Raw genomic sequence first — 14,064 nt, forward strand, 5'->3', positions numbered from 1 at the left:
TATTATTTTTCGTTTTATACATTTTTCAACAACGTAACAAAAAAATAGAATACATCTAATATAAAGATTGGATCTGATCGATCGATGACGTCATCACGAAAGACCATTTAAGCTTCGGGGCGTCTCACTGTCCGGCGGGGGCCACCAGATACCCGTTGAAGGTGATGTAGACGTCCACGTCGTCCCCGTAGACGGCGTTGTCGCGTTGGCGCTTGTAGAGGCGCACCCAGACCTCGTCGCCCGGCTGCAGGTCCATCATGACGCTCTGGCTCTGCATGATGGAGCGCTCGCTGGGCTGCGCGTACAGGATGACCTGCTGCTCCTGGTTGTGCATCAGGTGCATGTAAGTCTCCTTGAAGTTCCAGGTGTGGACGTTGAGGTTGAACAAGTAGACGCCGGGCACGTAGCAGTAGAACTTGCCCTTGAACATGTTGAAGTGCTCGTGCAGGTTGACGAAAACCGTGTCGAACACCAGCGGCTGGTAGTAGTCCACGCTGTGCAGGGACTTGCGGCGGCCCACCGAGAAGGCGGACCGCGGGTTCTTGCAGGGGTCCCCCGGGGAGCCCGCTTGGCCCTTGCTGCCCTGGGGGCCCGCCGCTCCCGGCGGACCCGAGAGGCCTTCGGCGCCGGGCTTGCCGGGCGTGCCTTTGTCCCCTCTGTCGCCTTTATCGCCTGCGACAAAGCAGAATGAGGACATTTTCATTTGCCGTCACCTTTTGACCTTTATTTTAAGCTGCGACCCGAACCCCAAGAAACCATTTTAGGCTTCACGTTTCTTGTTTCAACACAATGGAAAACAATTGCCAGAATGCCCCACGCAGGCCCCGCCTCCTCCTTCCGTTTTATGGCTGCTCCGGTGAGTTTGTGGTGGGCCCAAAATAGTTCCAACAATTGTTTCCGTCTCAAACTACTAGTTCAGTTGTTTTTGTAAGGCGCATTAACTTTATGCTTGACGCCATCAAAACGGCGGCGCTTTTGGCTCGCTCTTACCTTTCAGGATGGTCACGTTGACCACGGTGCGGACCTCGGGGAGCCGGTAGGGGGGGGCCGAGGCCTGAGGATCCAGGTGGTCGCAGCATCGGCGGCAGTAGCGCGAGGCCGCCGGCCGCGATGGCGACGGGAGGCAGCACGCCAGCGGCAGCAGGAACAAAAAGCTCAAAAGGGACCTCATGTTGGACCAGCGCACCTGCGGACACAAGCCGGGTGGGTCGCCATCCGGACCGACCAAATGACGAAACATCCTTTCCGACTCAGGGTGGGATTTCCCGGCCTCCGTCCGTCCTATATCGTTTTTCCAGTTTGTCCGTCGACTTACGTAACGCAAACCATGTGCGAAACATTTCAAGCGAATGCACATGTTTTCAAAAGAAACACATAAAGAAACACAAGAACGGACGCATTGGCTTCATTTCTGCACCAATTAGTCCGTTTTAGTGAAAAAAATAATAATTGCGCTTCAAATTAAAATGGACAAACAATCATTGATATCATAGAAATAGTTTCAAAAACAAATGACACATTTGTATTCAACTATATGTATTTTGACTTGCTTGTGTGTCCCCCCCCCCCCACACACACACACAGTATTTGAAGTTCGAATAATTCAAGCAGATTGGAAAGAAAAGTGTGCAGATGTTCCATTCATATCAAGTCATGCGCCTGCACAAGCGTGACGTCACCGTCCGCTTCAACCCCCCCGCGAAGCTAGCATCAACTAACATCACTTTGGCCACGTATACACGCCAGAGCAAAACCCCCACCTACGCTCGAGAGCGCGCACGCGCGTTCGCGTGCACTAAATAAGAGATATGTACATGCACGCGCACCAAACGACTTTTTAGGTGTGTGTGTGGGGGGGGGGGGGGGGGTCTTACCTTTTCAGCACACCAAGAAAAAGAGGAAGAGGGGGAACAAAGGAGTTCTGGCGCTCCACTTCGAAGAGGAACAACTGAGAGCAAAGTCTCAGCCTCTTTGTCCTACGCGCACACAATTACACGCACATGCGCGTGCACACGCACACAACCATTGCAGAGGCTCTTCCAGCTTCCCTCCGTCATTCTCATTCGAAAATCTTTTTTTTTTTAATCATAATCATCCTAGTTCATCAAGGAATAAAAAATAATGGCATTTAAAAAAAAATACATTCAACTGCAAAGCGCACACAAACGTTGATTTTTGTCTCGTGCTGTTTACACTAAGCCGCGCAAGGAGGAAAGGAAGGCAATCTGTTTTTTTTTTTCCTTTTTCTTCTATAATGGTTTTGCTTCTTGTCCACTTCCTGCCGGACTTGGTGAGCACCCTCTCAAAACCTCCTCCCAGTCTAACCACTAAACCACCCGGACCACAAGATAAGACAGGGATAATAGGACGTTTTCTTGAAACATTTTTGGAGGAGGAAAAAAAAAAAAAATATGAAAAATGCAGCCTCGTAACTACAGTTCATGTATTTTCATTTGAAGTTGCACTTTTGAAAGTGTGCCAGCAAGTTATATAAGAGCAAGCGTTTCCCCAGCCCAAAATAAATCCGTACTTAGCAAAACACGGTCTTGTCTTGGCCTATTTTCCACATCAGCTTCTGTGGAAAATATCACTTGTCTCTACTTTCACTGTCTTCATTAAAACCATCTGCAGGCTGTCAAAAAAGAAAACAAAAAAGTGATGAAGCAGCAGCGGCACATTGAGGAAAATCACAGGCAGAATTTGTTCAGCATATTAATGCTTCAATGATTGATGTTCCCGCTCGCTCCCACCAGAAATGTCCTTCAGCTTGTGACGTGATCCTGAGGACAAAGGGACATATAACCACCACTGGACGGTTCCACTGATCCATAATCCAAGTCTGCTGCATCCAGCATGAGAGCTTGGAGACTCTCCAGAATTGGACCACGGAAACCCATAGAGGACTCACACCCGGGAGGACGGTGGACCGAGGGGGCTCGCTCCTCCTCGTCCTCGAAGCTCTCCTCGGGGCCTCCGTGCTCCTCGGCCACGCCGCCGATGCCAGAATCGGAACTGGGGAGTTCGGGCCCGTCGTGGTGGCCCAGCGTCCCAAAGTGCTCGTAGTCCAAACTCACCTGAATGGAGTCTTTGAGGGAAATCTCTTCAAAGGGAAATCGTCCTTCACCTTGGCATTTACCACCCGTCTCTTCTAAATGTTCACTCTCGACCTTCTCATAGTCTGAAATAACTGGCATCACCTCGCCGCCGCCCCGGGAGAACCCTCCGGGAGCTTCCAGGAGGAGTTTCATCTGCCCGTCCGTGGGGCCGTAGGGGTCGTCGGCCGCACACGCTTTCAGGTTGTTCAAAGTGAGTGGGGCTACAGGATTGGGAGGAGGACACAGCTGGAAGTCCATGAGGGGGGGAAAGCCAACTGTGGTGGTCTTCATCATCATCATCATCTTCTCCAGAAGAGCTTTTGGATGAGCAAGGTCCCTGGAGCCTCCGGGATACAGAGGGTCTCGGGGATCTTCACGGTCTACGGGACCTTCTGCGGAAATCACGGCAAGGATGTCCACAGGCTGCAGGAAGAAGTGCAAGTTCTCAATGCTGAAAGGAGGCCTTTCCCACTTCTGGAAAAAGAGCAAAGTCGGGGACTTTATTTCTTTGATTTTTTTTCCTATTGCGCAAGGTGGCGGGAATCCATGGCATGGCGGAGGAGCCATCCAGAAGGCAAACTTACGTTGTGCAGGAAGGACTTTCCCGGGTCTGGGAGCAGTGGACCTCGAATCTTCTTGAAGACGTAAAGCCTAAAATAAATAAATAAATAAATAAGTAAATAAATAAATAAATAAATAAATAAATAAATATATTTAGAATGTTTTTTTTTTTTCCAAAAGTATTTGCACCACCACGGCCTACCAGTTGGTCTTGTCCGTCCTGAAGAGCAGAAGAGCCAGAAAGACGGCAAAGGCGGTGCCTGAGATGGTCACCCCCAAAACCAACGGCAAGGAGACTGTCAACGACAAGACAACTTTGGAATCAATTGACTTTTGGAGCGCGAGTGTGGAGAAGTGCAACCCACCAGCAGGTGGCGCTGCGTCCTTGCCCACATCCGACGTCCAGCGCACGACAGGGCTCCAGTCGCTCCACAGCGACTCCACCTCATTCTCGTCCGAAGGCCTCACCCGAAGGCGCGCCTCGTACGCCGCCCCTCGCCTCAACCGCTCCAAACGCAGCTGGGACAGCGGCTCGCTGTGCACTGACGCCCCCTGGTGGAGGCAAACGTTTATTTTGACCCTTGTGTATTTTGAAAGAAAAAAGTCAGCATATTAAAAACAAATTTCTAGGGGAGGGAAAATATCAGAGCATTGTGGGGGCACTTTCCAAAAAAGAAAGAAAGAAAGAAAGAAAGAAAGAAAGAAAACAACAAAATGGTATAACAAAGAAAAAAGTCAGGACTGAAATCAAATGTTATTTTGAAAGGCAAAAGGCAGATTTCTTTTTAGAAAGAAAAAGAGAAATATGACTGAAATTATTTCTTATTTTTTAAGACAGTGAAAGTTTGATTGAAGTTGAGCTTCTTGCAATGTACGGTAGCAGTAGCGCTCACTAGCAGTACTTGAATGTGTGTGTTGGGACAAGCGTGTGAGTCAGTTACACACATTCCACGGCTGGCCCGCCAGCTTCCACTCCAGCTGGAAATTGTGCGACCAGCGCTGGTAGGCCTTCGCCCAGGAAATACTGCTCTGGTTTATTTCAGCCTTGCCCGGAGGAGGTAGTTTCACTGAAAACAAAACAAAGGAAGGAAGGAAGGAGGAAAAAAAGCCAGTGGGAATAGTAGCAGCTAGCGTAAAGTGGCTAACACCATTATTATGGCCACCAATTAGGGCTGGACTGGATATTTTGGACTCACCGTGGCAGGCCGGCTTGTAGAGCATCTCCACGTCAGAGCAGTTGATGTGGACTTTCAGTACGTGGTTGCCCTGAAACTGAGCGTGCGGGCGTGGAATGACACATTTCAATCAAATAATGCAGCCGGGCGCAACAAGCACTACTTTTGTTTCAAAACAACCTTGCCTTAGAAGCAAGTTGCCACGCAATGGCACCAAATCACTACTTTTGTCTCAATGGAGCCTTTGAACACGTTTCAACAGTGTGGTGACTCACAATGCAGTCTCTGATGAAGACCAGCGAGCACGTCCGCAGTAAGGAAGGCGTCCGCGCGGCCGGCGGCGGCGGCCCGAGAACACACTCGGACTTGTATCGCCGTTGCCTGAAATCACAACGAGGCAAAGGCTTGAAAACATTTGAAAACCTTGAAGTCCTAACTTGCAACCTACACGCTTGGAGGTTGCAAAGTGCTCTGTATGAAGTAGAAAAATGCCGTTTCATTGCCAATGGGAGACGCTTGTTTCTTACTCCTTCTGATGATTGATCCTTTGGGCGTGGAGGCTGCACGCCGCGCCCATAAGCGCGTCTGAGCTGTTCCACACGCACGTGATGGTTCGATTGTAGTCGTTGAAGCAGATCAGCCCTAAAAGGAACAAAAAACATTTTTGTTACCATGAAAACGCTTTCAAAATGTTTACAGCCATTTTTTTCAACGTTTGATCTTGCACTTAACAAATACTTTACATGAGAAAATTTTTTTGAATTTCCTACAAGTCAAAACAAAATAAAATGGTTGTACAGTCCACTGAAACACGCAAAGCGTCGGCACGTTCCCCAAAGTGTGCGTGCATGGGTGTGGGCTCCCCCTAGTGGCATGCAAAAGAATCACCAAACAAAAATAATGTTCAAACTGTCTCGAATGTGTCAGTTGATTCAATGATCTTATTCACCAAGTGCAGTTTAGTTGTGTTCAACTTTGAAGTCAAATCATTTTCCTCTTTTAGAAGAGTTTATTTATGCCCAATTTTATCATTCGACTTTTGGAACTGCGCTAAATGTTACCATGGCTCAATGAAACTCATCTTGGCAGCAATTTTGTAAACTCGACTAGCCTTTGATTCATGATTAATGCAAACAAAGACAAGTAGAGAAAGGCTCCAACTTACTGCCGTGTTGCTGTTCGGAACAATTTAGGGCGGCGGCGGCGAGCCCAAGCGACAAAAGAACGACAACGACAAAAGTGCTCCTCATGCTTGGCTCACTTTTGGATGCGGCATGTGGAACTCACTGCTTCCTCCTCTTCAATCTGGCCACGCACACACACACACCGTGGAAAAACAGAAGTGGAAGTGATCGTTTTTGCGATTCACCTGTGAGGTGCTTTGATTTATTTCTTTTTGAACAGATCTAATAAATGACACCAATTGGCTTTCTATTTGAAAAAGTGCACAACCATTCAATGACAACCAAATTCCATTTCAAAATGACAGAATAAAATTCAAATATCCATAATTGTGGACCAAATCCCAGAGAGAGAGAAAAAAAAGCATTGCTAATATTCCCTCATTTTAAAGCCTGACCTGTCATGGAAGCAGCGCAGCATCCTTTTTTTTCCATCAGATGTCATGGCGAACAAGACAAGCCTCATCAGGGTCGGACCAAACTGGACGGACGGACGGACGGACGGAACAGTCGCTCAATTGATTTGCAGGCGGTCGCTGAAAGCAACGGCAAACTTAAATAAAGTCAAAGTACATAGAACTCTGGATGGACAGATAGTGATAGTTGCCGCCAACGCGAGATTACAATTGTGATGAAAACGTAACTTTCTAGGCGTGGGTGCTTTTTGCTGGCTTTTTTTTTTTTTTTTTTCTCTGTTGAGCGGAAGTCACGAGCCACATTTAATTGTTTTTGTGGTTCAGGTAAAAAAAAAAAAAAACTAGCAAAAAAAAAAACAGGTCAGTATGTTCTATTAGTGGCTTCCGTTGGTTTCAGGGCAGTCACGCACGGCCTCGCAAGTCCGCCCTCCAACGTGTTCCCGGTTTGATTCCCACTTTCAAAGTGAGCCGTTTCTGTCGCTCTCACTTCCCCCGTCTTGTCTGGCCGCATGGCGCTTGCAAAGCTTCGCTTCTTTTTAATTTTAAAATACATCTGTGGGGTTTGTTTCCTCTCGCTGATCAGTTTGAAGTTGTGATAACAGCATTCACCACTAGATGGCGCACGTCGCTCACTAGCGCCTCTGTACTTATGCATGGGGGGGGGGGGGGGGTTGGCGTGACGATCTGAGCCCTAACAATATGTGAGTAAAATAATAATAAATAAGTAAATCACAGGGCAAATCACAACACACACCTCTATTTTAGTAGTCGTTCTGTCACACCTTCTCGTTCTTTAAAGGCAGCGCTGACTTTCGTGTCAGTCAGAGGCAGGAAGTGGTGACTTGCGGTGGCGTCACGTTGCCCCCCGCCCCCCCGCACCGCACCGCACCGCGCCGCACCGCGCCGCCTATACTTCACACCGGCCGGTTTCCATCTCACGCTAACCGCCAGCGAGCAAGGGGAAAGTCCAAACGGAGCAACGAGACAGCCAACATGCTCTTTCTTATCTCTCTTATCTTTTCAGCTTCTTTCAAGCAAGCGTGTGTTTCGTCAATGTTGTCCAAACACAAGTGAATGAACGCGCATGCTAAATATGCTCAAAAGACAGGCAAATCCATTTCCAATCAAAATAAAGAAAAATAAATCATAGAATCAATAAAAGCATTTGACTGTTTGGTGTTCCCGTGTCCTTCATTATTTACAATACTAGCCAGAGAAAAATCTGCCAAAGTTTGATTAAGTATCATGTTTGAATGTCAATATCTTTGTCTTATGTTGTAATGTGTATTTTCAAAAAACACATATGTATAGAAACAAATATATATATATATATAATAATTATATATATATATATATATATATATATATATATATATATATATATATATATATATATATATATATATATATATATATATATATATATATATATATATATATATAATAGAAACTTTCACTTCTGACAGTGTAGAAACTTATAAAGGTCAAGAAACACATTGAAACTTACCGATTTAGCAGAACTCACATTGAAGTACTGAAATGATGTCTATTAGTCACTGAGTGATGGAGGGGAGATGATGAAAAGTGGGCGGCACCGTTATGACCACGCCCACAAGGGGCTGTCCCCCCCACACAATGGAATTTTCTTTTTCATATTGTCAAAAGAAAAAACGGTTCAACAATAAACAATGAATGCACAACTAATCAAACTATTTTTGAGACCTTGTTTGATTGTCCAAATTCTCCAAATATATACATTACATGAGCAGTAAAGGGTCATGTTAAGGCTGCAATACATAGAAAATAAAAACTGATATTTAAAATCAAATATTTAAAATCAGATATTTAAAACTATTCACCCCCCCCCAAAAAAAAAAAAAATTATCATGAACATCATTTTAGCACTAGTGTTAATAATCTTAGTATTCCGTGTGGTATCTAAATCGGAACCTTTGCATTGCATTTTTGTTCCGCCCGATTAGGGGCACACTATTCGCCAACCGGATGTTGACACGAACCCTCCCTCACACGTTGACGCCTTCATGCGTGTTTCGTCGTTTGAACCGTTCCGATTTCGATTTCTTGGCAAGCAAAACGCTCGAGATGTCCGCCTCGCTGGTCAGAAGAGGACTCGAGCTGCTAAGTAACGACATAGGTACGCATTCGATGGCTAGCCGGCTAACGTTAGCCGCAAACTGTCGGAACCACGCCGAGATGCTTAAACACAAACTACGTCTTCCCGTCGAAGCTGTATTTAGATTGTAAAGAAAATGAAGCCTTAAATGCTTCATGGAGCCGTTTCTGTCGGATCCGGCTACTTTGTGACGTATGCGTGGAGTAGCCACCAGTTTGGGGCAGTGGAAAATTGACCTCTGCGCTGCTGTGTTTCCTGCCAGATGGAAATGCGAAGAAGAAAAAGCAGCAGCAGCACGCGAGGACGCCCAATACGGCAGCGGCAAAGGCGCTGGTGGGCACCAACCGCCAGGGCGTCACCCGCCAGGTGAAGCGGCTGCAGGGGCGACTCGGGCCCGGCAAGAGCAAAGCGACGGTCAAGGACAAGCTGATCAAGTGTGCCCTGGGTCAGTATGGTCTTATGGAAGGCTAATTCATGTGCGCATGGCCAATATGATTTGAAAAGCATTTTCCAATTCAATTTGGAAGACAGTTCAAATGCTACTTTTGGCCTAGACATTTTTCAGCCTCTTCTAGATTTGCGCCATTTTCCTTGTGGGCAAGAATTAAATGAGCTCGTTTCTGCTTACAGATGAGATCAGGAAGACAAAGGACAAAAGTCAGTTGAAGACCAATAACCTTCAATACTTCATGAAAACCAACTTGGAAGTGGCCGAATCGCACACACTGAAAGTGAGCTGAATATTCTCGATACATTTCTGTTTCGAAAATGCAAGAATGAATGAGCATGTGGTCCGTGTGACACTCAGATCCAGAACTACAACACGGGAAGACGATCCCGGGATCGCCCCGACCGACCTCCAAAACCCAAAGAGGCGCCCCCGTCGGTTTTCACCGAGGAGGAGTTCCAGCAGTTCCAGAAAGAATATTTTGGCAGAACTGTGGAAGAAAAGAAAAATGCTCCTTCCCGAAGATCTTTTTGATATTTGGCGAGAGTCCAAACTTTGTTCACATTTTTCAACTTGCCTTTATTAAAAAATTCTTGTCTAATGCAAAATATGAAAAAACTTTTCACTGGTTACTCGATGGGTGAGCAGGCACACCAGAGATGACATATAATGCGGCCATATCCAGAAACTGGAAATTCTGAAAGTTTGCAATCCAGCCAAAAAGAAAATAGTGTAGTAGCAAAATTTGGCCACAAGGGGGTGGTGTACTAAATCTTTTGCAGCAAGAAATCTTGCTTCTTCAAATTTTGCAATCATTTGTAAAAACATTCAAGTTACTCCAACACACGTTGTGGAAAAAGAAAAAAAATTGAACATTGGAAAAAAACAAATGATTGCGTGTCCAAACGGGCTGCTAATCTATGTTGAATGTCATCTGAGGAGCAGGAGGGATCGCAGACGGACATAATTGCATTAAATTCTAACTTGGGCCCTCAAGTAGGCCACGAGGCCTTGAGCTCGTGAAGCTGGCTTGCTTGTGCAAGTCAGGTGCCCTGCAATTGTGAGCGCATGAGCACTGAAAGTTATTTTTAAATGCTTTGAATAACTTTTGTATTAGTTTTAGCTTCTTTCCCAAAAAATACATTGCAACTACTATTACATGTAAACCGATGAAGCTGAAAAACATGTTCAATGAACACCAGCCAGACATGGCTTGAGACTTAACACAAGTAAAGTTTATTAGAAAATAGTTGCGACAGAGAAAAGTTTATTTGGAAAAAAACAACAACCAATCGCAACAGAGAGCATTTGTACAAGCCAAGAAAAGACGGCAGTAACTACCCGGGACTTCAACACATTGCATTCAATAGAAACTAAAGAGATCAAGCGCCGGCTACCTAAATTGCTGAGTCACACACACACGCACACACAGATTGTGTGCAAGCAGGCAAGCCTTAAGAAAATCTGAAATCCACTAGAGGCCCTTATCTGGACGAGAAGAAGGTTGCTAAGGGGAATTTGTGGCTGTCTGGGATTATAGTTAGTTAATTAGCGATGCTAGATTCACAGGATAATGAATCAACAACGCCAGGTGAAGAAATTGACAATGAAGCGGACTTTGACTTTTATGTTGGGCATTCAAAATCATTTTCAATGGAAAAATTGGTTTTGATAGGAAAAGCAGCCAATCGTAGCTATGCTTAAACGTTGAGAGATGAATGGGCTTGGCCTAACTTTTTTGGAATCCAACTTTTCATCTTGAAACTCCACGTGAAAGCAGAATTTCATTTTTTTTTTTTTTAGTACTGTGTTTGGGGATCCAACAGCAGACCGGCCGGGAGACCAAAAGCACCTAACGTAGAGACCCTTTCGTCGGTCGTCTTCCTATTTGGTGGCCGCGGTGGTCTTTCCACGGTGGTGTTTGCGGACCTCCTCCATCAGGTCCTTGAGGTACCGGATCTCTCGGCCGATGGCGTCGGCACGCTCGGCCAGCTCTCGGTTCCTGCTCTCCAGGGCCTCGCACTCCACGTTGAGCTGCTCTTGCTCCACGCGTTTTTTCTGGCGGTAGCGCGTGGCCGCCGTCTTGTTCTGCTCCATCTTCTTCAGCTTCTTCTCCACCACCTTGGGAGCGCCGGACGCCGACTTGACTTTGGCTTTCGGGGACGGCGAAGAGGAGCCGGGAGGGGGCTCGGGTCTGTCGTAGGGTTTGGCGCGGGGGGAGCCGCCGGAAGACTCGATGCCGGAGTCGCTGTCGCAGTCGCTGGACAACGGCGATGCTGTTTTGACGAAGACCTCGTGCGGGAGGGGCGACTTGGCTTCGCTCTCGGAGAATCCCGGGGAGCGAGGCGGGCCTGGAGAGCAAGGCTCCGACTTCATGACCACCTCGGCGGGGACAGCGGGCGGCTCCGACTCCATGACCACCTGGGCGGGGACAGCGGGCGGCTCCGGCTGCCCGTCGCTTTCATGCCCCGGGCCCGCGTGGAGGGGCTCCAGGTCCAGATCCACGTGGGAGCGGAGGGCCGCGATGAGGTCCTCGGGGGATGCGGGGGGCTCGTCCGAGGAGCAAGAGCCGATGAGCGACTCCAGGTCCAAGTCGCTCAGGTCGATCTTCTCCGACATCCAGTCCATGCCGGCGAAGGCGTCGTCTGCGGACAGGTCAACGTTTAGATTTAGTTCCCTCTCGTGCAGTTCCCAATTTATGGATCATGCCGTTGGGGCATTTTTACATGATTCAGTAACATTAAGCTAGCTGACTTTTGGGACGATGAGATCATGCCGTTCGGTTGAGCTGTCCTCCCGAATCCCGAGTTAGGCTCCGCCCACATTAGACCGCACGTTGCTCTTGTGACCGAGTGGCGCATGTGACAATTGGCAGCGGCATTTCATGGGTTGGCCCAAGTGGAAAATGACGTCACTCAGTCTCCAGAAAGTCACGAACGGATTGGCATTGGCCCTTTGCAGCGGCCGCTCACGTCTACTATATTTTGAAAGGTCGTTTATGTCGTCGGCGAGGGAGCCAGCAAAAACCGGCTCGGCCGGCCGGTCTCGACAGAGCAATGCTGCCACGCCCGGCCAATGGTTTTGATGATTTGCGAGCCAAATGTTTGTGACAGTTTCTGCACTCCGCAATCAGATTTGTTCCGTGCCACTCCTTTGACTGTAAAAAGCTGAAAACCTTTTCCTGAACACTCAATTATGTTTGAATGACAATTTTTGTTGTGTTCATACCTTCAAACAAAACCCATAAACACATTTAACACCTCAGAAAATGTAATGCCTCTGGGTTATTATGAAGACTTCACTTTCTACACAGTTTGGACTTTCATTCTATTTTGACATGTCTTTTCAAACTGTATCATTGTAAACGTCATTTCTCAGCGAGCAAGAGATGATACGAGCTCAAGCTCACCTTGGGCGTGCTCGGCTCCCACGTGGGCTTGGAGCAGGTCGCCGGCGGCCAGCCACGGCAGAGAGGTCACGTCGGATCCCGCCTTGTCTTCCAGGAAGGAGGGGGAGGGGGGCGACAGCAAGGTGTGGTACGGAGACAGGGACAGCGAGAGGGGGGGCGAACCCGGGACCTCGCCCCCCAGCGAGGAGGAGGGTGAAAGCGCTTCCTCGTCATCTTGGTCCAGAAGGGGCCCCATTGGGTCAGCCATCAGAAATGAGGGCCCTGCGGAGCCCATTCGACAGTTAACAAAGGCACGTCGACGGCTTTCGTGAGCCATTCGACTGTTACGCGGTCGTAGTATTTGAACGCGGGCCAAAGAGCAAACAATCCAAAAGTCTTCTTTGCATGACATCTGGCTTGGATTGTAAGCCATGTGGAGATGTTGACCTCCAATTCCACATTTGTTGCGTGGCACCCACTCACCTGAGCACAGGGCCTCCACGGCCTCCAATGCGAGCATCATGGCTGCGGCGACGTGTGGTCAGCTGTAAGACGGGTACGACGGAGCGCGGGGACGTTCCCGAGTCGGGACGTTCGGTACTGCTGTCGACTGCAGCAAAGCTGACGGGAATTGCCAAGAGAGACCTGCGGGCAAAATGACAAAGGTCCATTTCACGAGGCCAGAATGGAAAATTCAACTTTATTGCGCTGCTTTGATAGTACATCAGAAATACTTGATGCTCGAGGGTCAATCACATTCCATATTTTTGGTGGGGTAAAATTGTTACACAAATAATTGTGTCAAATCACAAATGTGTGCTGCTTTGACAATGCAATTGACTATTTTGCTTCTTTAAAAAAAAAACAAAAAAAAACTCCCATCAAAAATGGGGAAATTTCGTGTCACTTTCACGTCATACTAAAGGCGTTCAACTGTTGAGTCGAACTTGAGCCAATCGTTATCCAATGTGGCGTCACGTGACGCCAAGCCGTTTAGGCCAGCCCTGGTTCCATCGGAGTACATTTCCTAATTTGGTCATGTCGAGTCCGGTGACCACGCCCCCTCCGGGAAAGCGGGGCCCCGCCATTTTCCTGTCAAGTAGTCCGCCAAGGGGCTTGACTACGCGACGCGCCATTTTGTCCACGCCACGTTGTCAACTATTCCATGTACATAAACAAAACCCAGCGTCGACATACACGCCGGCTCTTACGAATGACTGTCAAATTCAGTTGTCCGACATGTTGGACAGTTGAGCAAGCAAGCCAAACGCAGCGCGTTGGGGAACAAACTTGGCTCGCCCAGTGCGTGACTCCTTTCACATAATATCAGTCGATATAATCAACCAACACAAGCAAACTCAAGACACAACCAATTTAAACACCATTTCTGATTATGTAGGAGTCTTATACAAGATGACTTGAAGTATGGTTTCCTGTTCGGCTTTCAAAAAGCCAACATATAAGGACAGATAAGGTGTACTTACGCCATTTTGCCAAAAATCGCCAGTGCACTTCGCCGATGCCCTGCCCGTTTGATGCCGCTGCGCAGATTGCCGCCACCCGCCTTTAAACTGCCATGTCGATGGTTGATCGCTGCCAACGGAGACCCTTCAAACGCACACACTAGAGCAGCCAACGAGGAATCGAATGTTGAGCGCAAGCGGTG

The 14,064-nt window shown here is 47.6% G+C and overlaps 4 protein-coding genes across 5 annotated transcripts; 1 reads left to right on the plus strand and 3 right to left on the minus strand.

The window, feature by feature from the left end:
* Positions 1–79: 79 nt before the first annotated feature.
* On the minus strand, positions 80–1,928 carry c1qtnf6b (C1q and TNF related 6b). Of its 2 annotated transcripts, XM_085912325.1 has the most exons (3): positions 1,875–1,928; positions 991–1,186; positions 80–672 (listed from the first exon to the last, which is right to left on the minus strand). In XM_085912325.1, the coding sequence occupies exons 2-3, from the start codon at positions 1,169–1,171 to the stop codon at positions 125–127; spliced, it is 729 nt and encodes a 242-aa protein (XP_085768451.1). In that variant the 5' UTR covers positions 1,172–1,186; positions 1,875–1,928; the 3' UTR covers positions 80–124. The 2 variants fall into 2 exon arrangements, with proteins under 2 accessions (XP_085768451.1, XP_085768450.1); XM_085912324.1 differs by lacking the exon at positions 1,875–1,928 and having other exon boundaries at positions 991–1,305.
* LOC147057485 (uncharacterized) lies at positions 1,701–8,142 on the minus strand. The gene is made up of 11 exons (XM_085912322.1): positions 7,936–8,142; positions 6,411–6,548; positions 5,997–6,136; positions 5,359–5,473; positions 5,107–5,212; positions 4,853–4,928; positions 4,602–4,723; positions 4,022–4,208; positions 3,859–3,952; positions 3,680–3,746; positions 1,701–3,569 (listed from the first exon to the last, which is right to left on the minus strand). The coding sequence occupies exons 3-11, from the start codon at positions 6,079–6,081 to the stop codon at positions 2,763–2,765; spliced, it is 1,659 nt and encodes a 552-aa protein (XP_085768448.1). The 5' UTR covers positions 6,082–6,136; positions 6,411–6,548; positions 7,936–8,142; the 3' UTR covers positions 1,701–2,762.
* Positions 8,143–8,399: 257 nt separating this feature from the next.
* On the plus strand, positions 8,400–9,641 carry rps19bp1 (ribosomal protein S19 binding protein 1). Its single transcript, XM_085912326.1, has 4 exons — positions 8,400–8,583; positions 8,825–9,007; positions 9,193–9,293; positions 9,371–9,641. The coding sequence occupies exons 1-4, from the start codon at positions 8,433–8,435 to the stop codon at positions 9,542–9,544; spliced, it is 609 nt and encodes a 202-aa protein (XP_085768452.1). The 5' UTR covers positions 8,400–8,432; the 3' UTR covers positions 9,545–9,641.
* Positions 9,642–10,223: 582 nt separating this feature from the next.
* Positions 10,224–14,036, minus strand: atf4a (activating transcription factor 4a). The gene is made up of 4 exons (XM_085912323.1): positions 13,883–14,036; positions 12,882–13,043; positions 12,420–12,680; positions 10,224–11,655 (listed from the first exon to the last, which is right to left on the minus strand). Exons 2-4 carry the CDS (start codon positions 12,919–12,921, stop codon positions 10,895–10,897), a joined length of 1,062 nt encoding a protein of 353 aa, XP_085768449.1. The 5' UTR covers positions 12,922–13,043; positions 13,883–14,036; the 3' UTR covers positions 10,224–10,894.
* Positions 14,037–14,064: the final 28 nt, after the last annotated feature.

Source organism: Syngnathus leptorhynchus, chromosome 5 (genome assembly GCF_054491065.1).
Source record: "Syngnathus leptorhynchus isolate UIUO chromosome 5, UIUO_Slep, whole genome shotgun sequence".
NCBI classification, from domain to species: domain Eukaryota; kingdom Metazoa; phylum Chordata; class Actinopteri; order Syngnathiformes; family Syngnathidae; genus Syngnathus; species Syngnathus leptorhynchus.